This window comes from Podarcis pityusensis, assembly GCF_964106645.2.
Source record: "Podarcis pityusensis genome assembly, chromosome: 2".
Taxonomy (NCBI): Eukaryota; Metazoa; Chordata; class Lepidosauria; order Squamata; family Lacertidae; genus Podarcis; species Podarcis pityusensis.
The window spans coordinates 88,370,816-88,394,339 of record NC_138029.1 but is presented as its reverse complement, the minus strand read 5'-3'; the positions used below and the strand labels follow the sequence as shown (position 1 = coordinate 88,394,339).

General features: G+C 42.8%; 1 protein-coding gene across 1 annotated transcript in view; it reads left to right on the top strand.

Annotated features, from left to right (window-relative positions):
* The window catches only part of UROC1 (urocanate hydratase 1), a 57,607-nt gene that overhangs the window by 24,051 nt on the left and 10,032 nt on the right, over positions 1 to 23,524 (top strand). The window contains exons 12-18 of the mRNA XM_080996915.1: positions 117 to 214; positions 755 to 827; positions 2,679 to 2,800; positions 12,133 to 12,203; positions 14,531 to 14,629; positions 16,476 to 16,575; positions 18,877 to 18,958. Of these exons, the coding sequence (XP_080853041.1) occupies positions 117 to 214; positions 755 to 827; positions 2,679 to 2,800; positions 12,133 to 12,203; positions 14,531 to 14,629; positions 16,476 to 16,575; positions 18,877 to 18,958 (645 nt within the window). The remainder of the gene's footprint in view (positions 1 to 116; positions 215 to 754; positions 828 to 2,678; positions 2,801 to 12,132; positions 12,204 to 14,530; positions 14,630 to 16,475; positions 16,576 to 18,876; positions 18,959 to 23,524) is intronic.

Below are 23,524 nucleotides of genomic sequence, written 5' to 3'. Positions count from 1 at the left end.
CAATTAAGACATGACAGACTTTGGTTCATTCATTTCAGGGCCTAGTGCATGCTCATAATTTTTCTTTATGGAAATTCATTTAGTGTTGAGAGAATGTTATAACTTTCCATTTTCAGTCTGAGGAGACAAGTGGCTGCCATCAACAGGCTCTCTGATCAAGGAATGTTTTTCTGGGATTATGGAAATGCTTTCCTTCTAGAAGCTCAGAGAGCTGGTAAGTAGCTCTTTTCCTTTTTGCATAAGTTAAGCAAGTAGTGCATTTGGCCGAGTACAGCAGATAACATATCCTAAGAACACGGGTGCTGCCCATGTTGCACATTTTCTACAGGAAAGGGGGGCGCTTTTCTGTGTAGGAAAAAGCATGAAACCATTGGTATATGATGATCTCATATTCAAGAAGAATCACATGTGAGTTTCATGTTAATTTCTCCTGCATGCAATGCCTACTGTGTATGAATTTTGTGGCATTTAAAATGTATAACTTTTTCCAATACGCCCCACTGTCAGCCAGTTGGAGAGCTATCCAATCCTGCTCACCCAAACCCTGTCTGTAAAACTCTGGCAAAAGGATTGAATCATCATCATCATCATTATCATCACATTTATATCCTATTTTTGTGCAGTCATACCCAGCACAACATGCAAAGCAGCATAATTCTATATCCAATAATAATAACAACAACTGTGTAGGGCTTTAAAGGTAAAAAAAACACCAGCACTTTAAATTGAAACCTATATTTAAATTGTTCCAAAGGTGCTGACATCGAGAAAAGAGGTGCCAACAAAGCTGAATTTCGATACCCTTCTTACGTCCAACACATTATGGGGTATGTAGGAGAGAATAAAATGTGGAACTCCAGTGTGGAAAGAAGATGTGAATGTATCTTGTGCTTTGGGTGGGGATTAGGAAGAGAAGGAGAAAGACACTGAATGAGTTTTCCTGTTTGGGACCATTTTTTGTCATTCCTGTATATTCATAAAAACTGAATTGTCTTTTGTGATTAAGTAATCTGTCGGTAGACCAGAAGCTATAAGATGGGTTCTTAAAAGCTGCAGTTCACAAAACTTTATTCATAAGGTTTCTTAGCTGCCCTTCACCGTATAGTCCCAGGGAAGATTACAATAGAATATACAATAATGAAAACAGATAAAACCACCAGAGTTATAAAAACTAAATGAAACCATTCCAGATAGAACAGAACAGTATAAATTCAGTGAAAGAGGTCAGTCCCATAAAACAAAATACCTTAGTTGTCAAAGGCCAGAATGCATCTTCAGCACATGGAGAAAACTGTTAAGTGAAGATGCTAAACACACGTCAGTGAAAAGGGTCTTCCACAATTTGGGGGCTTTACTTCCCTGTACTTTTGAGGGTGAAGGTACTACCAAGAGAAACCCTCTCTGCAGATCTTAACACCCAAGAACGTCAATAGGAGTGAAGGTGGTCTTTCAGATATTTGGGACCTAAGTTGCTATAGGGCTTTAAACACTAATGGGAGCTCCTTGAATAGAGAAGCTCGTCACGTTTGCCACTCTGTCATGTGGATATGAACATGCATAGAGAGCTGGTGGGGATTTATCAGACAAATTCTGAGCTGGAGGAAAGTATAGTGGTACCTCGGGTTAAGAACTTAATTCATTCTGGAGGTCCATTCTTAACCTGAAACTGTTCTTAACCTGAGGTACCACTTTAGCTAATGGGGCCTCCTGCTGCTGCCACGCTGTCGCCGCACGATTTCTGTTCTCATCCTGAAGCAAAGTTCTTAACCTGAGGTACTATTTCTGGGTTAGCAGAGTCTGTAACCTGAAGCCTCTGTAACCTGAAGCATCTGTAACCCGAGGTACCAGTGTAATGAGAGAATCAGGCAAGAGAGATGAAACACCTGAGAGACAAAACGCAGTGTGTTCCAAGACTGAACTTACTCCCCCACTTTTCTTTTTTCTTTTTACACCCCAGAGAATATAGACCAGCTAACTCAGCTTAAATGTAAATCATAGGGCATTCCAAAGGGAAATCCCTGCCTTTTCTGCACTCCTTTCCTGCGCTCCTGATTTCATGCTACATTACTAAACCAGGAATTACTAAACCCACCCTAGCTGCTAACTGTTGATGTAGTTGAAGAATAAAATATATATTGTATCCAACCAAGTTCTTCTACCCATTGAAATGAATGGACATGACTAACCTAGGTCCATTACAGGTGACAACCATTTTAGGTGCGTCCAACTGATGCATAATTGCAGGTGTGTGGGTCCTTTTGGACTGGGAAGAGGGTGAAATGGGGGCTAAATGCACTTATGCATGCCCTGCCAACATATGCAGGGGCCGGGAAGAGAAGCCCTGTAGGAAATGGTTGTTGCCTGTAATTTCAATGGGTCTACTCTGAGTAGAAGAAATTAGTTGGTTGCTTCTTCACTCAAACCTCCCTGTTCTGTCAGAACATGCTTATGGCAGGTGCGATACCCACAGACAGAAACAGTAGCTTACATCTGTAAAGCCTTGGTGGAAATTCAAAAATAATGGCCCGAAGAACTTAGTGTTTGGATTAGTGTGTTTTTTTAAAATAGCTGGAATTCTTTCATCTTCAGTTAATGAAAGAAAAGCATTGCTAACTGCCAGGATAAATATGGCAGGAATTTCAGCTATCTTCTAATCGTGAAACATATTCCCTTCCCAGTGACATTTTTTCTTTGGGATTTGGACCATTCCGTTGGGTTTGTACCTCAGGCAACCCAGAAGATTTGGCAACCACCGACTTCATTGCAACATCAGTGCTTGAGAAAGCTGTGCTTCAGGGAGGTAAGACGACCCATTTTCTAGTATGGGAGGTGAATCTGGGGTATGGATAAACCTACCTTCAGTTTATTGTGTCTTGCAACTAAGACCATAAATACCATAAATACCAAATTATTATCCAATTCAAGGTAAATTTCCCAGACAGACACATCTTCTGGGTGCAAAATGTCAGAAGTGCCCTGCTGGATCAGGCCAAGGACACCCCCCCCCCCCAGCCCAGCACTCTGTTCTCACAGAGGCCAACCAGAGGCCTTTGAGAAGCCCTCATGCAGGACATGAGCAAAATGGCACTCTTCCCATCTGTGATTCCCAGCAACCAGTGTTCTAAGGCATGCTGCCTCTGACAGCGGAGTTCACAGATGTCTTTTATAGCCATTGGAACTTCTTGCCATTTCCACATGTATTTGCAGGGTCATTGACATCTGCAACCTCTTCCTCTATTACAGGCAACAAAACCAAGTTAATCTTGAGTAGAAACATCAAGAGGAGGCCAGAGTGACTGACAGAGTGTAGGGCTCAGAGTGGGAGATCTGGGGTAAAATGAGAGGTTGTATTTAACATAGCATTAAGACTAATGCTACATCAACACAAGGATTTCTATTTGCACAATATAATGTTCTCCTCTCCCCCCGCAACCACTGTGTGCCTCCTAAATCTGCTCTGGGAGTTCCACCAACCCTCCAGGGAAGATTTGAAGATGGAAAGCACGGGGTGGGGGGAGGAAATTGCACTAGTGGTAATCCTTGCATGAGTTCAGTTATTTAGTTGAATACCACCCCATCTATGCAACTGAGCTTTGGGGAATAAGATGGGACGCAGATACGACAGACTGAATTAAATATAATATTTTCATACAATGAGGTCATATACCTGATGACACACTGGAAGCAAAATAATTCATGTTGTCATGCTTAAGGACTGAACAGCGGTTTTGCCATATGAAGTCTTCATTACTTGGCTTTCTGATCTTGACATCTCTTGGCTGGTTTGCTGGCAAAGGATTGAAGACTTCCTGTAAGATGGGAGTGGGCAACCAGTGGCTGCACATGGCCCTCAGCCTAATTTAATGTGGCCCTCGGCCTAATTTCAAAGTCCCTCTGCAAGGGATAGTTTTAGACTTCTGGCAAGAGTGGTCTGTTCTTCTGCCAGCAACCTGTTTGGTGGAATGGAGGAGGGAGTGAAAGAGAAAAAGGAGGGCCAGAGAGAGAGAGAATGAGAGAGAATGAGAGAGAAGGTGTAGACCCACCCACATATAGTTCTAGTCCTGCCCTCTGCCAGCATACAGCCCCTGACACCTGAGAAAATGTGCCCCTCAATATTAACAAAGTTTGCTAACCCCACTACAGTACTTTAAATATGATTTTAATTTATTTAATTTTAAGGAAATGAGTAGATGTGAGCAAATTGCTGGCAATGGCCCCAAACTTTGGAATTTAAAAAAGAGCACCTTTGCCTAATAACATGTTGGGAAAAAGCACCAAGGCAAAAGCCAGCTCCAGATGGCTGGAATGCAAAACAGGATGTTATGTTTTGCAGATGTACTGTTGGAGAAAAGGTGGAGCCTATTCTCTGTACTGAGCACCGGATGTTAGCTCAGTGTGTCATCTGACCTGTACTGGAAGTACAGGGGAGGAGTTGAGACTCTTCTGATGGAGTCTGAAGGGAACAGTCACATTTCTATGTACTGTTGAGTGACAGGAATAAAACATGTAGAAAGGACTCCTGTCTGTCTCATTTCTCCTCCCTGGGAGAATGCAGGGAGAGAGAGAGAAGCAGAGAAGCAGAGGGTGTGTTCTATCTCACATCTAATGAGAAGAATCGCCGGGTTTGTTTACCTAGCCTGCCGGAGGTCGCAGACGGACGGTAAACACAGTATCTCGCTCAATTGCCTCGGGGGAGGCCAGGTACCTCTGCCTGTGAGCTGAAGATACTAACAAATGGTAGCAGAGGATGGTTGCGATTCATCGGACATCTGCATGAGAGGCTGGTGGATTGTCCTCCTCTGCTCCAAGGGAGAAGGCAAGCGTCTGAAAGAAGTCAGAGGCTCAACAGACACCTGGTGGAAAGAACAGGTGTTTTCCAGAGCAACAAAGTTCAAGGTATGCTGCATTTCGGGCTAAAAGTGTGAACGCAGTTTGATTAATTCACTGGTTCACGGAGCTGCGTTTCAACGAAAACAAGAGCTCCGGGAGGAAGAGGCCTGCAGCTTAAAGGCTGAAGCCTGCATTCCACAAATTCTTGTGGTTGATAAACTGTCCTATTGAAATGCATTGTTGCTAGGTAACGGAAAGTTGGAAAGTTACTGGCAAAGGGGGTGGACTGTGAGTGTGAGCCTGGGAAAGCGAAACAAAATCAGAGAATGTTTTGGCTACAAGTTTACGTGCCCTTGGAAGGGACTTTCCATAGCAGCCAGAGTTTAGCTGCCAGGTGCAAAAGAACGTAAACAACTTGCAGTTTGCCTGCCTGAGTGAGAAAGGAAAAAAACAACTGTTGGATTTTACAGTTTGTTTGAGAGTGTGGGCTGGAAAGCTGAAGAGGCTTGGCTTCAAGATGGATGCCAAGAAAGGAGCTTTGCCTTACCCACCTCCCTTAACCAGAGACAGTTATTCATCATGGTCTGGATGGATAACTACCCCAGAAGGGGTGAGCCAAGATGATGCTGGCCAAGTTCCTAAGAGCTCATCGAAAGCTGAGGAGAGCTTTGACCCCAGAGGGGAGAGTGCAGGAACTGTGGTTGTTGGAACTGTTGGTGTTCCTGAACAAGGTGCAATGGGTGTTGCTGACAGGGGGAGGGAGGAACGGAGTTCAAATCTCCCCACTGATGAATCTACTGGAGAGCATGGAGTAGCATTGAGTGCTGTCCGATGCTACAATTGTGGACAGACTGGGCATCTACAGCGAAACTGTAAGAAGCCGCGCCAGTCAAGAGGAGCAAAGAGCAGCTCTACGAAGCCTGAGGCGTCAGGCAAAAGCCGTACCAAGTGCCAGGTGAAACCTGCAAAGGCTATGATGGCGAAAGGAACCACGCCAGATGTTGGGAATTCATTCATAATCGACACGGGCGCGACCGTCCATATGTGCCCACACAGAGGATTATTTTCGACGTTGAAGAAGCAAAGCTTCGCTGTGAAACAGGCCAACGGTCAAGAGTTGGAAGCGACCGGAATTGGGACTGTGTATCTTGAGAGTCTGAACTTGACTATAAGTGATGTTTACCTGGTTCCAGAACTGAAATTTAATCTGCTGAGTGTGTCGCAGATTGCAAAGAAAGGACTGAAACTGACCTATGATGCTAAAAGCTGCAAGATCTACAAAGATGGAGAACTGTTTCTTACTGCCAAAGAGAAAGATGGACTGTATTTGTTGACTTTTGATCAAAGTGATTACATGAAATGTAATTCTTCTGATTCTAACGAAATCTCTCTTGCAGGTGTGACCAGTATGAGCACCAGGAAGGTGACCAAGAAGGTCGACAGAGCATTTCAGCGGGTGTATGCTGATGTGATTGGTCCTCTAGAACCATCTAGAGGCAGTGCAAAATATTACCTTTTGTGTGTGGATTGTTTCACTAATTATTCTTGGGTTTATATGATGGAGAAACCGCAAGAAACTTTAGAAAAGTTTCAGGAGTTTTGTGACAAGGTTAAAAATATGCATGATGCTAACATTGACTGTCTCTTCACAGATAAGAAGCCAATTTTTCTGTTACAGAAGTTTCAGAAGTTCCTGGATGGAAAAGGGATAGACCACAAAGTTGCTGTTTCGGCAGAAGCATGGAACAGGGGGGTCTGTGTGAGGGTGAACAAAGAATTGCAAAAGGGGATGAATGCGCAATTGCTGAGTTCACATTTGCCACATGAATATTGGGCCGAGTCGCTAATGTCCTATCTTCACGTGTGGTTGAGAAAAGTCTCAAAAGAGTTGGGAAGTTCTCCTTTTGAGAAGCTGTTCAATAGAAAACCTTCTGTTGCCTATTTTAAGGTTTTCGGGTCTCATGTGAGAACAGAAGCTCCAGGTGGAGTAAAGAATGCCAGAGGCATTTTTGTGGGTTATGAAAAAGGTCTCTACAGAGTAATTTTGTCTGAATCTGGTCAGGTGATTCTCACAAAGTTCCTAGAGAGTGCTCCAGAGCAAGAGCGGGTTGTAGAACACACATTTCCCACAGGAAACGATTCAGATGATGATGATGATTTTTCTGATGTCACAGATTACAGTGGTACTGATGATGATGACAGTGATAGCTCAGAGAGTTCAGTTGTAACTGAACTCTCATTGAGTCATTGAGAGGAAATCTCACACAATGGATAGACCTTCACAGGTGAAGGAAGAACCACTGATTGCTACTGGTTCTCAACAGAGTCCAAAGGTTGAACCAGTGAGCACAGAGGATCAGAACCTCATACGCAGGTCTGAGAGAGTTACAAAGGGTGTACCACCAAAGAGGTACTCAAAAGAGTTTGCTAACTTAGCTGTTGCATGTGTTGCTATTGTTAACAACTCAAAGCAGGTTGAAGCAGTGTCTAAGTCAGAGACAAAGACACAACAGAGAGTAGCTAGCCAAGGTAATGCAGAAGCACTCATTCCTTGGAAGCCAGACAACCAGAGAGGTACACTGGTGAAACCAGTGGTGGGGAGTTCCAAGGGTGGAACTGAAACAACAGGGGACTGTTATATGTATAACAACTGTTTGTTCTCTTCTCTGGATCATGTTTTGCCAATTGATGCTTTTGGGGGAGGATGTTGGGAAAAAGCACCAAGGCAAAAGCCAGCTCCAGATGGCTGGAATGCAAAACAGGATGTTATGTTTTGCAGATGTACTGTTGGAGAAAAGGTGGAGCCTATTCTCTGTACTGAGCACCGGATGTTAGCTCAGTGTGTCATCTGACCTGTACTGGAAGTACAGGGGAGGAGTTGAGACTCTTCTGATGGAGTCTGAAGGGAACAGTCACATTTCTATGTACTGTTGAGTGACAGGAATAAAACATGTAGAAAGGACTCCTGTCTGTCTCATTTCTCCTCCCTGGGAGAATGCAGGGAGGGAGAGAGAAGCAGAGAAGCAGAGGGTGTGTTCTATCTCACATCTAATGAGAAGAATCGCCGGGTTTGTTTACCTAGCCTGCCGGAGGTTGCAGACGGACGGTAAACACAGTATCTCGCTCAATTGCCTCGGGGGAGGCCAGGTACCTCTGCCTGTGAGCTGAAGATACTAACATAACATACATAGAAAGCTGCAATACTAAGGCAGACCATAGTTCAACTAGCTCAATATGGCTTGTAGTAACTAGCAATAGCGCCAGAGTTTCAGACGGGTATCACCCAGCCCTACCTGGTTTCATAGAGAGTCTTTCCTAGCTCATACCTGGGGATGCTAGGGGTTGCACCTGGGACTTTTTGAATGCAAGGAGCATGTTCTACCATTGAGCTATGGTCCTTCTGCAAAGGTACCTCTTCCCCCTGCCCATATGGAACTATAGGGGGCCTGCAAAAGACTATTTTGTTTTGTGCGATTGGGTGATGACAAACACAGTGACAAGCTGGAACGCTCTCATTCTCACAGTGCAGATATTCCCGGAAGGTATGGCATCCGACCCTAGAAAGACTGCCTTGACTTTCCCACCATTCAAGGGGGATAGAGACCCAAACTATTTTAATGCCAGATAAAGCCGTAAGGCTGTGTCTCACAAGAAAGTGCCCATCAGAATTGTGTGTGTGTGTATATATGTGTGTATATATAGACATTTTAAAAATCCAGCTGACTGAAGGAGATTAGGTCGCATCTCAGTTATTGAATTTGTTGTTGTGCTTGGCAGAGCAATGGACAGAGGAATTCAGCGAGAAACAACTACTGAATTTCAGTGGAGTGGATGTCTAATAAGATGAACCTTTCTAGGAATCCCCTTTGACCTCTTCGTTACTGAATGCTCTGTTATGTTCAGCTATGCTATAGCTAGAAGCAGAACTTCAGCTACAGTCCTCATCTTCAAGAGTGACATATTGGAAGGTTGAGAAAGCCTGTTGAATGGATCTTTGCAGCGTTTGTTAACATGGGGAAATGTCTGCTTGCTTTACCTTGGACCTTGCTGCAACCCAAACCACGTTTACCATTCTTTTGGAAAAGTTCCAGAAGTGGAGGGATTACGGTGTGGTCAATGTGAGCTGAGTGGCAAAAACTGTGCCTGTGGTGAAGCAAACACACAGTGGCTTCACTGTGAACCAAATTCCTCCTGGTTCCAGTCAACCCATATTCTCCATATGGACATTTGAATTGCCTCTTTGTCTTCCACAGATAGGTACAGAACATGGCCTCATGGGATCCATTTTTGACACACCAAGTCAGCAACTTTAGATCAAGCTGGCCATTGAGTGGCTGGTTAATAGCTACAGTTGCTCCTTTGTTGGGCCATTCAAACACTCCTCTTGTGGAATGTGCATATCATTAGTATAATGACCAAAACAAAATTCCAATTCTTTGAATTTGGGACATTCCACATTCAGGCTCCTAGCCATACACTGTCATTCTGAAGAAGGGAAGCTGCCTCTGTTTTAAATAATAATAATAATAATAATAATAATAATAATAATAAAATTTTATCAAGCAGAATTGAAAAGGAATGACAAAAACTGTAAAGACAGAAACCTGTCACATTTATTTATTATTTTAAAAAAATGTTTTTGCCTTGCTATTTCCTTTAAGATACTCAAGGTGATTTGCCACATGACAGAAGAAGCATTTAAATAATCAGTTAAAATGCAAACTAATAGACGAGGGGTAACCAACGTGGTGCTTTTTCCAGATGCTTCTGAACTACATCTCCTATCATCCCTGATCATTGGCCATAACAATAGCTGGTTCTGATGCAAACTGGAGTTCAAAACCATCTAGGGGGCATCACATTGGCACCCTGTAGACAGATAAAGTAGTTACAGCAGGTAAAGCACTTCAAGTATTGGATATTGCAGGAGAGATTGTCACTAATGACTTGGCAGGTTAGATGCCTACTGCAAAGGAAGGTCCTCGCATAGTGAGGACAGAAAGTAACCAAAGAGGGGGCAAAGTGAGCTTTCTTAGGTGGAGAGTTATGCAGCCATATAAAAGGTGTCCCAGTCCTAAGCCATTTGGGGCTTTAACAGTCGTAAACAGCTATTTAATATATTTTTCATAGAATGTGCAGAAAGGCCACCACAGGGAGAACTTTTAGATCTGCTCTAATCACATCAAATGGAAAGTTTTTCCTGTGAGGTCAATTACCTCACAGTCAGCTGTGAGCAACTGATGAGTAGCCAAGTGATTCTCATGCATGGTGAGCAAGCCCTTAAACTTTATAGCCTTTGATGTTATATGCCACACCATGCTATGAAGCAGAAAGAAGGACTACCACACAATGTGAAGCAGAAGGAAAAGATATGAGGAGCAAGACCAATCTTCAGCTAAGAACCTTGTTAACCCACCCACCTCAGGTGTACAGAAGCCTCTGCGTGGCTGTATCAGCTGTCAGTTCCAGTGATTTTTATGTGTACATGGAGAGCTGTTCCATCTTTCTCACCAGCGTTGATGGTGGTGCTGGTACCACTCCTTTTGTTAGCTGTTACTTCCAGCTCTCTGCTAAGGGCAGTCAATAGATAAATAGCAATGGAAGCATCAGGTGTGCTATTGAAAGGACTAGACTAATTCTTGGTGCCTGTGGCAACCCTCAGAACTATAGCTACTACAAGCAAATAGGCTTCTGTGAAGCAGAATGCCCAGGATACTTTGGTTTTTGTGCATTAACCTATAGAAAGTGTTAGACTGAATCATAGTCTAATGCTGGTGTTTTGCACCACACACGCAAATGTGATTATGGTTGCTTCCTGCAACGTTCTTAAAGTCAAAATTAGTATGTCCAAGGTTATCTCGTTGAAGTGACACTCTGTAAAAATTGGAATATCTGCTGAGAAATGATGACCTCTCTGCATCAAGGCTGGCGTGGGAGTGAAATTGTCTTTACCGGTTTTATGTGAAGAATGTGCTTTCCTGTGTATATTTGGAGAGGCTTGGATGATGTAAAAATAAAATACAAAATAACTCTCAGGCTAGGGAGTCAGTTTCCTTGCTGACACAAATAATGTGGCTAAGATCACAACAAACTTTTAGTATCTTCTGGAACCTAAATAAAGATCAGCAAGCAGCAGAGGCAACAAAGTAAATTGATAAAGGATCAGTTTCATGAGAAAAGAGGCAACTTTCCCCCCTTTTTATTTTAAATGTGAGACTCAGCAATTCAGGAAGGATTTTCAAAGTTAAGCTAATGAGAGGTCAGTGATTCTACCTAGGAAGGGTGAATGAATTGCCGCACTTGGACAGAATAGAAGTGGGGAGTCCATGCTTGTTCCTTGAGCTGTTTTGCACCCCAGATTTACCATGTTTGTTTTCCAGGGTGATCTAAAGCCTTTCAGAGATATTCATACTCCCTTCTGTATTTGTTCTGTCATATTTTGCAAAAGCCCATTAAACACATTTTTTCATTCAAGTCTCCCAATGTCCTTTTATAGGATAGTTCCCTATGGAATTTAAAATGCAGTATAATTCTCCTAAGGAAGCAGATGTCTTATTCATGGTTATTAAAAAGACTGGCATATTAATCCTCAACGCTTAATTAAAGGATCTTGCAGTTGAACTGCAAGCATCATGGAAGAGATCATGCCTGGGCAGGCTTAAAATAATGTCTCCTCAGTATTGGTGACCATATTTGACATTTATCTCTGGCAGCTGGTTATATTTGGTCATGAACATGCTATCTTGCTTTTGTTATTTTATTGGAAACCGCTTTGGGATTACAGTGTGATGAAGGGTGGTTTATTAATTTGCTAAATAGATAAAGTACAGTGGTACCTCAGGTTACAAACACCTCGGCTTACAAACAGTCTCCGCTAACCCAGAAGTAGTACCTTGGGTTAAGTACTTTACCTCAGGATGAGAACAGAAATCACGTGGCGGTGGCGCAGTGGCAGCGGGAGGCCCCATTAGCTAAAGTGGTACCTCAGGTTAAGAACGGTTTTAGGTTAAGAACGGTAAATTATTTCCTTTGCCTCTAGACCGTGCATGTTTATGTGCAAGCTAAGCCTAGTGGCAATCAATCACTCATCAATCAATCAATCAATCAATCAATCAATCGTTTATCCACCCTCCATTCCTATTTAACTTGTCGTCTTAAAGGTGCTCATGCCTTTTTCATTCCCTGTATCTTATTCTCTATATAGTGTATCTAGGTGCTGGCTTCTGGAGTTACCGCATGGCTTAGGCTGCAATGTACTCACTTTATGAGCCATTTTGTCCCCTCTCCCCTCCTCTTGTCCAGTGACTGCATCTGTGAAGCAGCAGTACTCCGATAACATCCGCTGGATCCAGGAAGCCAGGAGGCACAATTTGGTATGTGGATCCAGCCAACTAAAAGAATGACTGTGTGCACTGCTCAGATTCAGTGTCATCATTTTAAAGGGCATAGTTTCCAAATGGAAGACTGAGCCCAATCAAAAACCTAAAACTGTTGTCTTGGTAAATGGTTGTCTCTGTGTTCTCAGTGCCAGAATCTCACTGGCACCTTCCTAAAGCAATTTACATAAAGGCAGAAAAAAACAACAGAGTGGGGCTACAGTATGCAGGTTTGTGTATGTGGCATTTGCCTTGGCCTCCAGGCCTCTGAAAAATAAATAAATCACCTTCTGGATACAGAGGCATCTCACACCCCTACATTCATAAGCATCCCAGTTCACACTATCACATTTTCCTCATTCATTTGTAGCCTGAGTGGATCAGACAGCATGTGATAAAATGGCCATGCATTTTGAATCACATTTGCCACATCATTGCAAAGCTGCTATCATTCAGCTGAGCAATGAGGTGGCTTGCAAGGAGGAATAAACTAATTCTCTCAGTTCTGCTCCATGAAACGTCTGAAATTATGACATTCCTTTTGGTTCCATTCCAGTTGAGTAATAATAGCACTCCCAGTTTTTGGAATAGGTTGGATTTTGTGCATGTGTCCAAAATGAAGAAATACACAAACCTTTTCCTAAAAAAATAAATAAATCCATCTCTCTCTCTCTTTTTAAAAAAAGTAAAAACAAATTGGCCAGAATTGTACCTCTAATTCACTTAAGGGTGTGTGTGATTTCTGCCAAGTCCACCTCCATATGCAGCTGCTCCAAGCTGCATTCCCACACCATTCCCAAGAACCAACAACAACCCATGGGATCAAATCTTTGGGATCACAGTGGGCTGTGAAAAGGGGGGGGGGGGGAGAGAGCGAGAGCAGGAAAGTCCCATACTATGAACACAAATTCTGTTTCAAAGGCAAGTTAGGGTCCAAGCCATTGCTTGTATTTTTATTGTTGTTGTTTTTAATGTTTGCAATATCACAATTTGTAGACAAGTACAATTGCTAATTTTTTTTTGGGGGGGGGAGATTAAAATTCAGGTGCAGTTCATTTTTTAAATTTGCATTTTTTTTACTACAAAGATGTGAGGTTTGAAAACAGTTTACAGGTTTTATTTCCAATTAAGCATACACACATTATGTTAAAGAAAAGATGCAGGAAAGAGAGGAATATCCTCTTGTTGGCTTGCCAAATTCTGGAAATGTACCTCCCGAACAAGAACAGATTTTAATTTTTGCTCCATTAAACATATCTGACTCAGTGGAACCTCAAAATCTGGGTTGGAACCCTGCAGAGGTGGATTATCTAAGTAGCCCTGGTTGCAAGCTTGGCTGTATGCAGAATCCAGCCTAGTTCTATTCAGGTCACTAGTTCTCACTGAGGTGATAAACATGCATGCAGGCCGGACCTTTCATGATGGATTGCTTTTTTATACGAAAATTCTCTGCTCTTAGAAAACTAAGCACCAGAGAAAAGTTGGAACCCTTGTCCCTGACACCTATTTTCCTTTGCACAGAGAAGCATTAAAACATTTGAGGCGCCCCATCTGCAATCTGAAGTAGCCCAGCTCAGACACAGATTTATTACTTTAGCAAAAACTAGGCCATAGTTGCTGCACTAACTGGGTCATGTAAATTGGAAGGGGCTTTGGAAAATTTCCAAGCTAACAGGACTTTCGGGGAATATTTTCATTTCTGCCATGCAGACCTTTAAAGAAAAAGTGCTTTCAGGCAGTCCAAGGCAGCCAAGGTGTGATTTATTCTTATGATGAGCATTAGTTCTTCAGCACCAAAAGCCAAGCATGAATCCCAAAGCATGGGTAAACTGCCCACTGCATTTTTGTCCAACATTAGAAATATTTCAAATGACACCCTATCAGTACAAATGACCTAAACATGAAGAGCTTAAGTGCTAAAGCTCTAGGATTGGGATGAACCAGGTGTTGCCAAACTCTGGGAGCCTGGGAGGCACATTTGCAAACCAGATAAACTGTTGCTGGGGCCACACACGCATCACAACTGTGCACCCAGACACAATAAAAGGCTTCTTTAATAGACATCTGAAGGCAGCCCTGTACTGTATCGGGAAGCTTTTAATGTGTGGTGTTTTGCTGTGGTTTTATAATTTGCTGGAAGCTACTCAGAGTGGCTAGGGCAACCCAGTCAGATGGGTGGCATATTATTATTATTATTATTATTATTATTTCACCTAATGGCATTATCATAACATGATCATTGAAGATGTGTATTGTGAGGAAAAGAAATGTCACTGGCTCACATCTGGAGCACTGGAGATATTTCTATTATTTCTATTTTCTAGGTTGTGGGTTCCCAAGCCAGAATTTTGTACTCAGATCAGAAGGGTCGTGTTGCTATTGCACTGGCTATTAACCGAAGCATCGCCGAAGGAAAAATTAAGGTAAATTCTCTTTGCATATATCACTTTGGTGTGACTTGCTTCTTTTCCTCTAGCATATAAGATGAACCTGTGATGGAAAACGCCACGTGGTTCCGCTATCTAGTAAATACATGTTGAACACCACCCACATTGGCAGGATAAGGTAAAACATTGGGACAAGGATATTTCCTTTAAAAATGCAAACCACCTGAAGCAAATGAATATGCAGCAGAGTAACAAAGAATATCGGGTTGAAATTGTGGGATGTGAAACACAGAGCAGTCAAATACAACATTCCTAGAGTAGACATAAAAGGGGGTGTCTGGACCAGCCAGTCGGAACTTGCTGTTTCCTCCTGGGCTGGGACAGACTTCCTCTACATGTGACCAGAGGTGGGCATGACCTCCCCTATGCAGGTAACAGAATACCTCAGCGGAGGCAGCCATATCTCTCTCTGACTCCATTCCTCAAAGAAGCAACATCTGCTTAGTCTGAGATGCTCTCTTGGCTTCCAAGAGAGGACAAAAGAACTATCTCCTTATGGGATAGATTCCAGGTGTATATATTTTGTAACCTAAATTTGCCTTCTGGGATCCATTTGTGAACAGAATGTGAGTAAACTATTTTATATAATTTTATACAAGACTGTGTTGTGTCTAACCTTTTTATGAGGGGATAAGGGGGAATTACCAAGAAACTTATTTTAGAGGCTTAAGCAAGCCTGGCAAAGACATTATCTGCTGTACAAGTTTAAAAAGGGGAATGTTACTCTGTTAAATTGTAGAACTTGTTAACACAAGTTGGGAAGGATATAATTTAACAATATATCCTCTCCTGCCTCCTTGAACATTCCCTCAGAAATGAAGTTGGCTCTAACACTAACCACATGGTATGATAAGGTTTTGTACAAAATGTGGGGTTTTTAAAATTTATTTCTGAACCCAACTCCTCTTTTAAAACCTGTTAGGAATGACCAGTGGTTTTCAGAGATATTCCTTTCTATTTATTTCAGTACAATGATTCATGGCAGAGAAATGTGGCTAAAGTATCTTTTCTGTCCAGGGAGCATACAATAGGAAATGACCGTGCATATCAGCTTCCAGTATTGGACCCCAGGATCTTTCTTGGGAACTCCAGAATGACCCATTAATATAAGATACTTTTATCAATCAAACCCTCATGCCAATCTATCATCTCTCTCTCTCTCTCTCTCTCTCTCTCTCTCTCTCTCTGCATGATCTAATGTCACGGTTTCCCTCTTTATAAGTGCACTACAAGCGGACCACACAATTTGCTAGCAGCCTAAAACAGGGCCATGCTCCATATCTTTCCACTTCAATAAGTTTAAGCTTTTTATCAAACACAAGCACTCACTGCTAAAGTCTTTCCCTGAGAAGATGTCAGCTGGTACCTCCATCTGGACTGGTCTCCATGCTAAAATAATTTACAGCAGGGATTGAGGATGAAGATAATCCTTTAATCTTGCCAGAAGATCAGAAACAAAAATTTGTTCTCTTCACCAGGTCTGTCATTTCTGACCCATCCCATTAGAGATCCATGCCAGATGGCAATAGGGAATTCTGGGAGTGATTTAGGTTTGAAACCCTATGCCAACTTAACTAGGAGCAAGCCCCATTGAACTCAACGGGCCTTATTTTGGAGCAAGTATTTTTGGAATCTAAAAGGGTGGATTTTGTGATAACTCCTTCCCTGGTCTTTCTGCTGCCATGTTACCTGGAGTTATGCCATAGTTTGGTTTAGTGTACATTTGTCAACTGAGGCTCTTCCTTTTAAATAGGAAGAGTGATCTGTTCCCACCCACCCTAGTTCTGACTGCTCTCTCCTCAGCTTTTATTTTATATTGCAGGCACCAGTTGTCCTTAGTCGAGATCACCATGATGTAAGTGGGACAGACAGTCCTTACAGAGAAACGTCGAACATCTATGATGGATCAGCATTTTGTGCAGGTCAGCTGAATAGGTGCATAGTCTCTTTTGAGCGATCAGAATTGATTAAGATGCGAAAAATAATTTCGCTGAATAGCATGGAGAGTTTTAGTCTGGTAGGTAAGATTTCCTGCTACACAGGTTGCCCGCAATTCAGTGATGTCAAAATAGGGGGTGAGGGAGATGCTGAATCATCCTTGGCTTGGAAGGTTAACTAGGTTATGGTAGTCTGAACTTCCATAGGGAATATCCTACTTTTTCTGAGGCGGTAAGTAGACAGAGATGGCATAAGCAAGCACAGGGCGAGGTTAAAAAAAAAGGAGTTGTAAAAATAGCATATTCTTTACATCTAGAGTACAGAACTTGAGTGCACAACTTAGACCAGGATACTGTAAAGATTATATTCTAACTATTTATAATGTAAATGGCCATTACCCCATCAATACACAGGGAGCTAATTCAAAGAAGGACAAAGCGCCTGTCCCTGAATAAAAGAGAATTTCAGAATCTACAGCTATTCTCGCCCCTGAATGACAAGCTGAACCCGCTGGTATTCCCATCTCTATCCAGCTAACCAAGATCCCAGCATCTGATAGGCGGAGCTACTAGAAATTAAACAAAATGTCAGGTGTCAGTTCAATGAATACATTTGCGGCAGTTCAAAACATAAAAATGCAGATATCCTGCGTAGTGGAGGGAAGGGGAAGAAAGGCCGATGATTAAATCACTGTGGAAATTCTCCTCCCTCCCAAGATTCTGCACATTTAATGGTTGGCATCTGTCTGTCTTGGGAGACCATGGTGGAGTGCACTTTCAGGGGTGAAGTCAAACCATTGGAGGGTTACAGTGCTTGCTGTGGCTGTAGAGACCGATATTGGAGAGATATGTTTTGTTGCAGCTAGGGCAGATGAAAGCGTCCAGATGCACCATGGTGTTTCTTCTCTCTGCGCTCCTCCCAGCAGTCATTTCTCCTCTGGTTACTGCTAAAGGCCTTGACAGCCTATCTCCAAGCACTGTGGTTGTCTGCAAGGGGTTCCCACATGTCAGGGCTGATGTTGCCAGCATGCATGTCGTGTTTGCAGACATCTTTGTAATGCCTTCAGTTGCCCCGGATGACCTGTTTACACTCTTCCTGATTTGTTTGTACAAAGTTTGCGAGGAGCTTAGACAACACCATCTGTTTGTTGAACATTCAGTCTTATTTGTGGGGATGTTGCATTATCTCACCTTTTTCAGTGCATTTCCCCATCAGTTCCCTTATTGGGAATGTTTGTGCAAGACCACAAAATCAACTTTAATTGTGCAGCCTGTATTTGCTAGTGTGTGGCTGAATCTCGCCCTCCATCCCCCAAAAACAACATTCTGGAAACGCCCTTAGATATTTTCCAGGATGAGGAATTTGCTTGTAAATAATAACATTCCATTTTTATATGGTTGAATTTCAGATAAGCTGAAGTTACTTAAGAAGTGTTTATCAGTTTTATAAGTACACATAACATGAGAAAATGCATTTATATTTTTTATTTAAAGGATTGTATTTTCATTTAAAGGCAGCCTTTCAGGGCAAAAGCCCTCCCAAGGCAATTTACAGCCACTGTAAACCTACTTACTTGAAGCCAGTTAAATTAAACGAGAAACATCCAGCCTGCCCCAAACTAAATAACTCAGGAGACATACCAAAATGCATCAGCAATGCCTACAATCTATCACAAAGTGAAGTCCATTCTCAAGGAAAGGCCTTCAGAGACGTGATCTTTCCAAGGATTTCAACAGGCTCTGGAGAAGATTGTGTTCTGTTATGCCTGGGTTGGGGAGTCTGTTACCTCCTAGATGTTGCTAGACTTCAGCGCTCATAATCCCTGGCCATTAGTCATGCTGGCTGGCGCTGCCTGCCTGCTCACCTGTCTGAGGGAAGGACAGGTCATGAGCCAGCATAGTGATGCTCATAAGGAGGAGAAGCAGAAGCAGAAGCAGAAGCAGACACTCCTTGGGCTGCCTGCCCTGGTCAGGCCTATTCCTCATAGTTCAGGTGACTCACTAAGGATGTCTTGAGTTCCGGAATTAGCACTGGCTGTGCTTTAAATTGCTATGGCATCTGGCAGCAATCTCAAGTTTGCCACACAGATCTGCTACCATCGCATTTGCTTTAGCCCTCTGGCAACAATGTTAGGGCAATGCGATAGCTGGAATGGAAACAGTCAATGAAATGAAGACAGAAAGGAAAGCTTTGGGTTCACAGCTGCACGTATATTATGCGCCTTCCCCCACATTAACCTAAGAATCCCCATGCTTCGGTAATTCATCTGATCTCTCACTCCACAGATATGGCTGTGCAGAATTTTGTGGGGGACTCATTCAGAGGAGCCACCTGGGTTGCCTTGCACAACGGCGGTGGTGTTGGCTGGTAAGGAGAATTTGTCTTCAAAAGGAAGGGAGAAGTCATTTCCTGAGTGCCATGCGGCTGCAGCAAAAAACAGCAATGGTTGTAGGGCAACAGGATTGAGCTGCTGAAGGACATGCCTTCATGGGAGTCTCCATTGCTTCTGTTTCAAACTTTATAAATGACAAAGGGTAGTGTGCCATGTTAACATGCGTAGTGTGGCATAAGCTTTCATTGATGACAGTCTGATGTGGACTCATGAAAGCTTATGCCGTGACAAATTAAAGTGCCACACTTTGTTGTTTTTGCTGAAGCAGCCTAACACAGTTACTCCTCTGGAAAGACTTTAAAACAGCGAAGGGGAACCTGTGGCCCTCCAGATGTTGTGGGGTTCCAACTCCCTTAACCAGCAATAGCCAGTAGTCAGGGATAGTGGGGGATGGAAGTCCAGGATCATGCAGAGGACCACAGGCTCTCCACCTGTGCTTTAGAAACACATCAAGGTACCCCACACAATCTCTATGCAAGTTAATGAAAACTGAGGAACAGTTGTGCTTTTATACAGCTCCAGTGGGATTCATGCAGCACAGCCCGTTACTGTGGGCTGCCTTTGAATGAAGTTACAGTATTAGCTGCCTTCAGAGTGCAAAACCAGGCTAAGAATGGTTTAAGTAGACTCTGCTGGAGTCTGAGGTTTCTTTTTATGGACTAATGTTGCAAGATTCTCTGCTAATCTTTAAAAAAATCCCAGATGTTAAGACAGTGACCACTGCATTCAGTGGAAAACTGACTACTATTATGGTAGTTTCGAGGTTTTCTTTCTTTCTTTCTTTCTTTCTTTCTTTCTTTCTTTCTTTCTTTCCTTCTTTCTCTTTCTAAATAGAACTTGCTTCCAACACCATATTAACTTGCCTAGTTCTTCAGGGTGCCAGTGGATGAGATGCATTTTGATTCCCCGCAAGCTGCATTTAAACCTGTGACCTTTGGACCCCAATATAACATGTCCATATGCTAAAATGCAGCAAGGGATCGCTGATACAAAACAGGTCAGGTGCCAGTCTGCTTTTTCCTCCGCTCTCACTCCAATTAGTTTTAGCTTTTTTTTTCTTTCTTTTTTAAGGAGCAAATTAAACCTTTTTTCTGTGGGCACTGAACCTGGAAGATTTCTTAAAGCAAGATATCCTTCCCAAGCTCTTAGTTAGGCACAACAGTCCCTGCTCCTTTCCTTTGCCTCAACCTCGCAATGCTTGTCCATTGAGGTTTTCACCCATTCTGCTATCCTGGTTCCTGTCGTGCTGGCAGACATAAATGATCACAGGAACCATGGAGTCTATATTCAGCTAGTACAGCTAGCTTCCTGGAATGGTAATGGGTTGTTGTGGAAGTTGTAGTTCAACATCTGAAGTGACATAGATTCCCCCATCCCTGCTCCATACCAATGGTGGAACATATGCCTGCGCTGCCCAGGGCGGGCACGCTCCCAAAGGGGGCAGGGCATGGAGGGTGCCCTCCTACTTGCCACAGTTCAGGGCAGGAGAGGGGTGGGGCAGCTGCTGCTCACTCTCCTCCTGCTCTCAGCAGCCAGGTGATGATGATGAGTTTGGATTTGATATCCCGCTTTATCACTACCCGAAGGAGTCTCAAAGCGGCTAACATTCTCCTTTCCCTTCCTCCCCCACAACAAACACTCTGTGAGGTGAGTGGGGCTGAGAGACCTCAAAGAAGTGTGACTGGCTCAAGGTCACCCAGCAGCTACATGTGGAGGAGTGGGGAATCGAACCCGGTTCCCCAGATTACGAGTCTATCACTCTTAACCACTACACAACACTAGCTGCTGCGGCCAGGTGCACCTTGCCCATAGCTGTCAACTTTTCCCTTTTCTTGCGAGGAATCCTATTAGGAATAATGGAATTTCCCTTAAAAAAATGGAAACGTTGACAGCTATGGCCTTGCCATGGCTGAGGAGGACTGCTCTCTGTCGCCTGGTCAGAAGAGCTGCTGCCACCGGGTGCAAGGTGTGCCGCCCACTATCCTGCCATTTTGTCACCCCCCTCAGTCATGACACCCAGGGTGGACCGCACCCACCGCAACCCCCTTCCTACGCCTCTGGTTCAGACTATACTGAGCTAGATGGACCAATTGCCTTATTCAGAATCAGGCACCTTTCTGTGGGTTGTATCCAATGAAGTTGGCCTGTTAGCACAAGGACTTCCACCTGTACAATGAGACTTCTGCCCTCTTGTGTTTCTTCTAACATGCAATTCTGTCCCAGTCAAAAGATAACAGGGTCTGATTTCAATGAGGTAAATATGCAATTTAAGCTCATACTTTCCATTGGCTACTTTGCACTAAATAGGAAGGGTAAAAAAGCACTAGTGATAATACTTCACCCTCCATGGTGGCTGTCTGCATTGCCCATTAGAAGGAATCAAGGTGATCTGAAGTTTGAGGCTGGTGGGGACAGCAGACTGCTCAGAAAGTTCATTTTTTAAAAGGGGTTACTACCAGTTCCAGTTCACCCCCTCCAAAATGGAGCTAATTCCATTACAGTTCAAGACACAATGCACTCATGTGGTCCTCACATTTTTTTCAGCCTTCAAAATTTTTACAAGCTGCTCTGCTGATGTTTTACATATAAGTAATAAGACTAAGTAAACATCAAAACATTCACACACGGTGCAATGTGAAGAATTGCTTTATTTGTTTTCCCCAACAATTATGATCTTTAAGCTAAAACAAAATCACTTTCCAGATACGTAAAAATGGAAAATGCAGTGACCACAATCAGATGCAGAGCTGTGTGATGAAACCCATATAAACTAAAATAAAATCACGTTCAACTCACCTGGGAATTACGGGAACTATTTTCAGGTGTGAGTCAGAGAATTTTGAATTAATTCAGTGAATTAATCAGTGAATTAGTTCATGCCCAGCACTGGGATTGGCTGCATTGGATCCATGCATCTGGTCCTTGAAAACTCCATCATTCAGACATGCTTTTTTTCAATCTTTCATCAGTTCATAATAAAATGTGTGTGCTGTCTTATGTTTGTGAGGCTGAGCATTCCATTGTCAATACTGCTGGCTAGAGAACTGAGAGATCTGAACTGCAGTGTTTTTACCAATGGATAAACACATGGATTTATCAGCCACTTCTAATATGCATGTTTTAGTTTCCTTTCCACAAATTTTTATTCTTCCTTCAGAGACTTAAGTGATATTTTTGTTTATAGGCTGATAATCATGCTGCCTAAACAGAGCTGAACATTAATTACTTACTCACATGAATCGGAATCCTTTTACTATTAGCTGGAGCATATAGGGAGTTACATTAGGGTTGGCCATTGTTAGGGCAGCTCAGTTCTGAAAGCCCATTTATTAGCAGGAGGCCAAAGTGACTTGTACCAACAAAGAGACAGAGGCAATTTACCAAATGAAGTACACAGTCAACAGTGTGATGTCTTGATTGCAAGAGGGGCCTGGAGTTCTTTGATCACCTTGGATAGAGACATCTGGAAATTATAGGAGGTAGCTTAGGTCAAAATGCCACATCTTTCTTTAATTATTTGAATATATGACCCAGTACTAATGAGGGCAAAGCGCTCTCCAATAAAAGTGAGAAGACTTGTTGGAAAATTCAGCTTAACAAACATGACTTGTTGTAAGTTTAATTTATGAGCATTTTTAGGCATGTGGAGTGGGGCAAACCTAAACCTCACTGTCTTAGCTATTGAACTGCTTGGCAGAATTCTAGATTTGACTCCAGTAGGAGAAACTTAGAAAGTGATTCTGACCAGGCATCACACAGAGATAGGTGGAGGAACTACAGCACTTGGAAAAACATTTTAAATTGGTGCTTAATCTCAGCATTGCCTGAACATCTATCTATTTTTTACTCATATCATGCTGGCCTCTGTGGCAATACTGATTTGGTCCCTGAAGACATTCCCCTTGGCAACATTAGTTGAATCTCAGTTCACTGTGTGGCTACTTTAATCCATTTTAAGAACTTCCAGCCATGTTAGCCTTCAACAAAAATAGGGGAAAGTCTTGTAGCACCTTAAACACCAACAAAAGACAAGCAAACACTTTTGTGGGTTGCATCTGATGGTGGAAGCTCATGCCATAATGAATTTCTTAGTCTTTAAAATGCAACAAGAATCTTTCTTTGTTTGCGGTTGTAAAATCTAACCCTTTACACATAACCTTGTCGTCCATTCTGTCTATTTCAGGTATATCCAGTATTTTAAGGTATATCCAGTTTTCCTCTGGAGTAGAATTTCACCTCCCTCTCGTCCCACCCCAAACCTGCTCCAGAGAGTTGGGGCCCCCCAGAGCAGTGGTGGGGTGTGTGCGCACAGGATACAAGCAGGGGAGGAGAGGGAGAGAATCTTTTGTTGGCTGAGCAGAAGTCATTCTGCTGATTGGGTACTTTGTTAGATGCAAACCTATGCATTTTAGAATGCTTACACAACTTAGGCTTCAGCCTTGGTCAAATTCTGACTTGTTGCCATAGCTGGAGAAAAATTTAGAGTGTTTGGAAATGGGTTTAACTGCCATGGCTTCTTTCAACACAGAAGTGTAGAACTA